Below are 7,327 nucleotides of genomic sequence, written 5' to 3' on the forward strand. Positions count from 1 at the left end.
CTGTTTTGATCTTTTTATCAAAAAAATATATCAAATTAGATTTATTAAAACAATTAATTGTTATTCATATTCGAATTAATTAATTATTATTCGTACAATACATTCATAGGATTCTATCCATTTTTTATCTATCCTTCTTCTTTTTTGTTATCTTCATTCTTCTTTTCATCATCTCTTTTCTTTCTATAGTATTCTTCTCTTCATTTGTTTTGTCATCTTGAATCTTCTTTTGTCATCACTCTCCTTTGTTATCCTCATTTTTCCCACTTTTTTATCATTCTCTTATATCCTCTTCCTTTCTTTTATCAATTTCTCCTCTTTCTTTTTTTCATTATCTTCTTCACTTCTCTTTCTTCATCAATTTCTTTTTCTTCCTTCCTTCTAATTTTCCTTTCTTCCTTATCAATTTCTCTTTCTCTTTTTCTTGATTAATTCTCTCTTCTTTTTTTCTTTATTATTCTTGTTTTTTTTTGTCCAAAAGTTATTATTTATCATTTATTTATTAAAAATGTTCTAAGATGTTTTTTTTTATCACAATTTGATTAGTCAATATTTTTTTATTAATAATTTGTTGAATAATGAAAATTTTTGCTTATGAATAATGAATATGTTACTTAAAATTTTTAGATTTTCATATTCCATATATATATATTATTATTTTATGTTTATATAAAATTTATATTTTTATATTTTAATATATAATTATATACACTTTTTTATATGAAAAAATGAACATTAGATGATGTTTGTTTTATATCTTTATTAATGTGTAAATATATATGTTCATTTTTAAATATATTAAATATATTTTCATAGTTGTAAATAATAAAAAATTTCTATCTATTTAATTTTCCATAAATATTTCTTTAAAATAAAATTATACAAATTATAATTTAAACTATTTAAAAATTTAATAAAGTTTTAATAAAAGTGCGAACAATGAAAAAATATAATATTTATACAAATTTATTCAAAAATAAAGTAAGATGACAGTAGCACTTCCTGTTTAGTAGTGAGAATTTGTAAATATGTAATAATGTTTTGTCAATATCATTAATGTAAAATTTATATGGTATAATAAATAAAGACATTGCATTATCTTTGTTGATAATTGAATCGTTGTGACCAATGCAATAATAATAAAACGAATAAATATAGCGAAAAAATGGCGAGACAATCGTATAGTATTGTTGAGTATTATGGTGAACAAGACAAATATAGATGTGGTTATTGTAAGAGTCCAAATACAAATTTCAGTCATGGCAAGTATTAAATTTTATTTTAAAATCATTTTTATCATGTATATGGAAAATTTGATACTTATGTCAAAAGGTTATGTTATATCTGATTATTTTAAGCATATGTAATTTTTGTTCCTGTCCTATTAAATTTCATATATTTATTATATTATTAGATATATATTTATATTTATACTATTTAAAAAATACTTTTTATATACTTAAATGTAATTCATTTTAGGTATGGGCACACATATATTGACTGTTCAAGACTATCAAGCTTTAATAGATAGAGGTTGGAGAAGATGTGGTTCTTATTGTTATAAATCTACTATGGATCAAACATGTTGTCCAATGTATACAATTAAGTAAGACTGATAATTTTTAATTGCTTTAAAAATTAATTTTTATATATGAGAAATAATAACAAATGTTAAATATTTAAATATCTATAATAGATGTGAAGCTTTAGAATTTAAAATTTCTAAATCACAAAAGAAAGTTTTGAAAAGAATGGCAAAATTTTTAAAAAATGAGTTACATAAAAATGATACTATGGATATATGTGAAGGAGATTATCGTGATAATACAGGTAAAGATATATAAAATTTTCATTAATATAATTATAATTAATTCATATAATTATTTTAATGTATATTATATTAATGTAAATATTAATAATATAATTTAATTTAATTTATTTTATTTAAAAATAATTGTTGTTTAAAAATAATTTGTGTATACTTTATTGCAGATATTGAAGAAATTCCTAATCATGATAAACAATTTCTAAAAGCTAGTAAAAATATTTCTGATATGAATGTAAAATTTATTAATGATGATATTAATGCAAGATTACAACCTAATACATTAGACAAAGGAAAGAAAAAATGCGATTTAAATATCAAACAAAATTCTGAAAGTACACCTGTTATATCAAATCTTGAGGATGATAGCCATAATACTTCCCAAAATTTAGAATCAGGAATGAATCCTCCTCAAACTCCTTGTATGAAAGCAAAATTTTTGCGTAAACAACGAAAACAAAATAAATTAATGGCACAAGGAAAATCTCAAGAAGAAATAGAAGCTATTTTCAAAGAAAGTAAGCAAGAGAATCAAGTTAAAAGTTTGGAGGAATTATTTGATGAAGTATATAATGAAAATAATAGATTGCAGGTAGGATGGTACATTTACTTCTTTATATATTTCACCATTATATAAATAAATATTGCATAAAAATGGTTTTTACAAAAGTTGGTCCTCTTTTCTCCAATTTATCTAATATTTAAAAATTAGGTAGGAAATATATATATTGGAAAATAATTAAATAATAATTTTATTTTTTTCATATTTTTTTATTCATTCAATTTAGTTGCAACATTTCATTATAGTTCAATTTGATTTGATAAAATTATGTAAAATTTAACTTTTACTAGCTGAAACTAGTTAGAACTTCACCAATGAGCTCTGGATACCTAAACACTTCAAAACAATCTTATGAGATATATAAAAAATATCAAACAACAATACATGGAGTTTTAGCAGAAAAGGTTACAAAGAAGCAATATACAAGATTTCTTGTGAAATCACCTTTACAGGTAATTTTACAATTTCTATAGTTTTCTGTTATTCTGATCAGTTATCTTTAAATTTTTTTATTTATCAAAATAAGATTATAATAATTTTTTTATTGTTTTTACATAATATCATACATAATTATTATTGTATTAATTAATTATACAATATTATTAAATATTAATTTTAAAAAATTATAAAAAGTATTATTATATTGAAAAATAAATAAATTATTGTGATAAATAATTGGAGCAAAGTGGACTTTCTTGCAAAGTGCATGTTATACATTTCTTTATTACATATAATTTGTATATTTAAATTCATCAGATAAAATTGGTGAGAACAATGTCGGATGAGTTTATTAAAACTCTTAAAGTAAGTGCAAATCTCTTTAAAAAATATCAAATGACTATTCATGGTGAATCAGAAGAGGAATCAGATGATGAATCATTCTTCAACTTCCTCGTAAAAAGTTCTTTACAGGTACACTTTGTATTCAGGATGGTCTCAATTTGATTTTATAATTTAATTTTTTACAATAACACTTTCGCATTATTAATTAATATATTTAAAAGTTAAACAAAATTATGTATGGTATTGTTATAATCGTTTTTATTAAATACTGCTTCCTTTCCATTTAAAAATTTCATTGCTTTGGACAAAGAATATATACAAATAAGGAGTTTATAATTTTGAAGCCATGGACTCCGGATGACGGACCACCAAGTGGATATGGTTCATTTCATGAACAATATTGGTTAGATAATGAATTAATTGCAGTTGGAGTAATAGATATTTTACCATCTTGCGTTTCAAGCGTTTACTTTTTTTATGATCCGGCATATTCTCATCTATCACTTGGAACATTTAGGTTGGTAAAAAGCTTTTTTACTTTGTGTTTGCAATAAATTATTAACATTTTGTATTTTATATAGTTCCCTTCGAGAAGTTTATTTGACAAGACAATTAAACAAAATAGCAAAAGATTTGAAATATTACTATATGGGATTTTATATACATATATGTCCCAAAATGCGGTATAAAGCACGAATGAAACCATCAAAACTATTATGTCCTGAAACTTATATGTGGTTTGATATAGAACCATGTTTATTAAAATTAGATAAACAAAAATATAGTAGACTGAATGATGATGTTAATGCTATTGATGAAGATGGTATAGTTGATATTCATAAGGTAATAAATATGGTTATTTTTATATTTCATATCACAAAATTTTTTTATTTTATTTTTATTAACAAATATTATTTTTCTTAAGATACTAGTTTTATATCAGCAAACTGCAATGCCATATGAAATATATACAAAACAAGTTCACCAAACAATAACACAAGAAGAGGAGAATGAGATTAAAGAATATGCTAATTTGGTTGGAATGAAATGTGCACAGAGATTGTTGCTTTATCGTTATTAAATGCTTGCAAATCTGTAAGAAATTTTAATTCATATATTTCATTTTATATATAAAGAACAATTTTATGTTTTATCAAAAGAAAATTATTATGAATTAACAAAAAAAGTTAATAATCAAAATTAATCAAATTAGTACTTTTGAATAAAGTATTTGTGATGATAAATGTATAATAACTTAACAAATTCTTATCAAATAAAAATGATTCTTTGTGCTGTACATATATAATATTTATTGTCCTTTCCTCTTTGTTATTTTATATAAAGAAATAAATTATTAATATTCTTCAAAATTGAAAAATAATTAAATATTATTAATAATATCTTAATTGTATAATAATTTCAAGTTTGATTAATGTACAGCACGTTAAATTGATTGAAAAAATATTGCATACTTTATATGCAATATTTTAATTTCATGCATAAATACTTTATTTTTATATATAAATGATATATAAATTTTATTTATAATATATATAAAAAATTTTATTAAAATTTTGATAATATCTTTTATTTATTAAAATTAGAATATTAATTTGAAATATATTTTCTATAAATAAAAAAAATAAAAATGTTTACCAAACAATGTTTAACTTTGATTCAAAATATATTTATTTAAGAGAAAACATTTTTTTTAAAATTGTTATAATATTTTAAATCATTGAAATTTTAATAATTACTATTTTTTCTCTATTAGAATTTATCTATTTGTATTGAAATTAATTGAAAAAAAATATTGCATATGAAATATGCAATATTTCAATTTTATAAATATTATTTTTATATGTAGAATATTTTGTAACTAGTGATCTAACAATGGATTATTTTATGCGAAACAATAAATTGACAATAAAATTTTTTTATTTGAGGTTTCGCTTTTTTAACTAAAATAAGTTTGAAAAATTTTTAAATATTAAATTAAAATTGCTATTCTTAATTAAATAACGAATAAAGTATTAATAGATAGTTATTTTACATGTGAAAATAAGCAAAAAGTATTTCAAGTAAAATAAATTTTTCTCATTTAAAAAAAATTAACTTTCGAAAAAATAAATTTTGAAATCCATCGATTACACGATTTTTTAATTATATATTTAATTTAGATTTTTGTCAAAAATAAGGATTTAAATGATAAAATTTTTATTCTATATTTTTTGCTTATATTCACGTATAAAACTACCTCGAATTTTTATTAAAATTTTTATTAAAATAAGATATTTTTTTTATTTATTGAAATTAAACATTAATTTAAAACATATTTTTTATAAGTGACGAAATCAATGTTTAACTCTCATCCATCCTTCATTTTAATAATATGTTTCTCAAATTGACATAATCAATAATCAATAAAATGAAAAAATAATTATTTTATCAAAAATAAAAATATATAATATAGTAGAAGTTACTTGAAGTTTTCGAAGATTTCATTTGCATGCATTCGACTTTGTATTGCTTCAATCTTATTTTTGTTCTTAATTTTGTCATATGAAAAAGAATGAAGAGAAAATATATATAACATTTTTTTCTCTTTCAATTTATATCAATATACAAATGAATAATTATATTAATATTAATTTAAATTATGCAACTTAATATACATAATTATCATACAACAATTAAAACCTTACAAACAAAGATCTTGCCATCAATGGATTTGGCAAAACAAAAATTATACGTTGTAATTAAATTATATTTATTTTTATTTTTTATTTATTAAATATATAGTTTATTTATTAAATTATATTAAATTAACATACAAAGAACATTTTTGTAACAAATATATTTCGTATCACATTGCTTTTATTGCATATTTTACTATTAACAATACAAGATACATATATTTCATGTTAAAAAAATAAAAATCACAAAAATTAATATTTTTTATAAATAACAGAAGAACGTTATTTTTTACATAAAAAAATGTGTCACGAAATTGACACGAAAGACGGATGAGAATTAACTTTGGTTCAAATATATTTATTCAATAAAGAAACACTCGATTATATTCTATAACATTCTAAATTGTATAAAAAATTTAAGAACTTCGTTCTCGCATAATTTCATACAAATTTTTGAAATTTTAATAAAATTTTGCGCTATTTTTTCTCTCTCTACTAGAACTTATCTATTTGCATCGAGAGATTTATAAAATATTTACAATAATATTTCTTATGCATCCACGATGGTTCTATCTATTTGTCAGTACGATAAAAATATAAGTAAAATTATGATTTTATAAAAATTCAACATACGTAATTTATAATTTAAATTAATACTTATTTTAACTTTTTTTTATCGCAGAAATATTTAACGTTAAAAATAAAAATAAAAGTTTTAAATATAATTAAGTTTCGGGCTCCTCATCTACTCGAACCTCGTTCCAAGGTTGAATGTTTCCGCTTCCTCCGAATAAGAAGACGATCATGCAAAATATGCACACCCCTGCACCGATCCAGAACAATGTTTGCCATCTATCGATAGGATTCTAAAAGGAATTAAAAAGACAAATTATATATACGTATAATATTTGCAAGATCATTTTTCAATGAATAAACACATTTAGCAAATTTAAATAATAATAAGATTAATACAAAATAACATTCATAATAAGCATAAGCGTTGATTAATGTGCTATATACAAAAAAAAAAATACACCACACGTACCCACACAGATGCAGGAAAACGATAAAATGCTGTACGATTAGATGTTACTGCGTTGCATGGATGGATTACCTGATGATGCGTCTTGTGGGTACTTCTCGTACTATAAATTTGATGATATAGAGACGAGTAGTACCCACGAGTCGTCATCACCACGAGTATCTGAATAGATGTAAATAGTATTGGCCAGTAGGTATAACTCGTACTATAAAATTTGATAATATAGAGACGAGATGTACCCACAAGTCGTCACCACCGTAAAAATCTGAATGGATGCGAATGAGATTAGCTTAGCAAGGCCATCTGCTGTTTAACTTATGCGATTTCTTATATACCGGATTGGTTTATTGATATTGACATATTAATTAGTACTTTATGCACGAATGCGAAAATTACAGATCACATATATATATATATAT

General features: G+C 21.6%; 2 protein-coding genes across 5 annotated transcripts in view; one reads left to right on the forward strand and one right to left on the reverse strand.

Moving 5' to 3' along the window:
• Nucleotides 1-959: 959 nt before the first annotated feature.
• LOC102673680 (arginyl-tRNA--protein transferase 1) lies at nt 960-4,467 on the forward strand. Of its 3 annotated transcripts, XM_031509783.1 has the most exons (9): nt 960-1,262; nt 1,480-1,606; nt 1,697-1,830; nt 1,993-2,417; nt 2,678-2,839; nt 3,144-3,299; nt 3,515-3,687; nt 3,752-4,013; nt 4,096-4,467. In XM_031509783.1, the coding sequence occupies exons 1-9, from the start codon at nt 1,166-1,168 to the stop codon at nt 4,249-4,251; spliced, it is 1,692 nt and encodes a 563-aa protein (XP_031365643.1). In that variant the 5' UTR covers nt 960-1,165; the 3' UTR covers nt 4,252-4,467. The 3 variants fall into 3 exon arrangements, with proteins under 3 accessions (XP_031365643.1, XP_006614388.1, XP_006614389.1); XM_006614325.2 differs by lacking the exon at nt 3,144-3,299; XM_006614326.2 differs by lacking the exon at nt 2,678-2,839.
• A 1,499-nt stretch (nt 4,468-5,966) lies between these two features.
• Nucleotides 5,967-7,327, reverse strand: part of LOC102673455 (sialin-like) — a 9,974-nt gene continuing 8,613 nt past the window's right edge. The window contains exon 5 of one of the 2 annotated variants that reach the window (XM_006614322.2): nt 5,967-6,732. In XM_006614322.2, coding sequence (XP_006614385.1) covers nt 6,592-6,732 — 141 coding nt within the window. In that variant the 3' untranslated portion in view covers nt 5,967-6,591. The remainder of the gene's footprint in view (nt 6,733-7,327) is intronic. The other variant, XM_006614323.2, reaches the window with a different exon arrangement.

This window comes from Apis dorsata, unplaced genomic scaffold, assembly GCF_000469605.1.
Source record: "Apis dorsata unplaced genomic scaffold, Apis dorsata 1.3 scaffold_174, whole genome shotgun sequence".
NCBI lineage: Eukaryota > Metazoa > Arthropoda > Insecta > Hymenoptera > Apidae > Apis > Apis dorsata.

Excerpts from the sequence above, each read along its gene's own strand:
- LOC102673680 (XM_031509783.1), top strand. The coding sequence starts at position 1,166 with ATGGCGAGACAATCGTATAGTATTGTTGAGTATTATGGTGAACAAGAC. Across the intron at positions 1,263-1,479 it reads AAATACAAATTTCAGTCATG|GTATGGGCACACATATATTG; the intron begins GCAAGTATTAAA and ends AATTCATTTTAG. Across the intron at positions 3,300-3,514 it reads TCGTAAAAAGTTCTTTACAG|CCATGGACTCCGGATGACGG; the intron begins GTACACTTTGTA and ends ATAATTTTGAAG.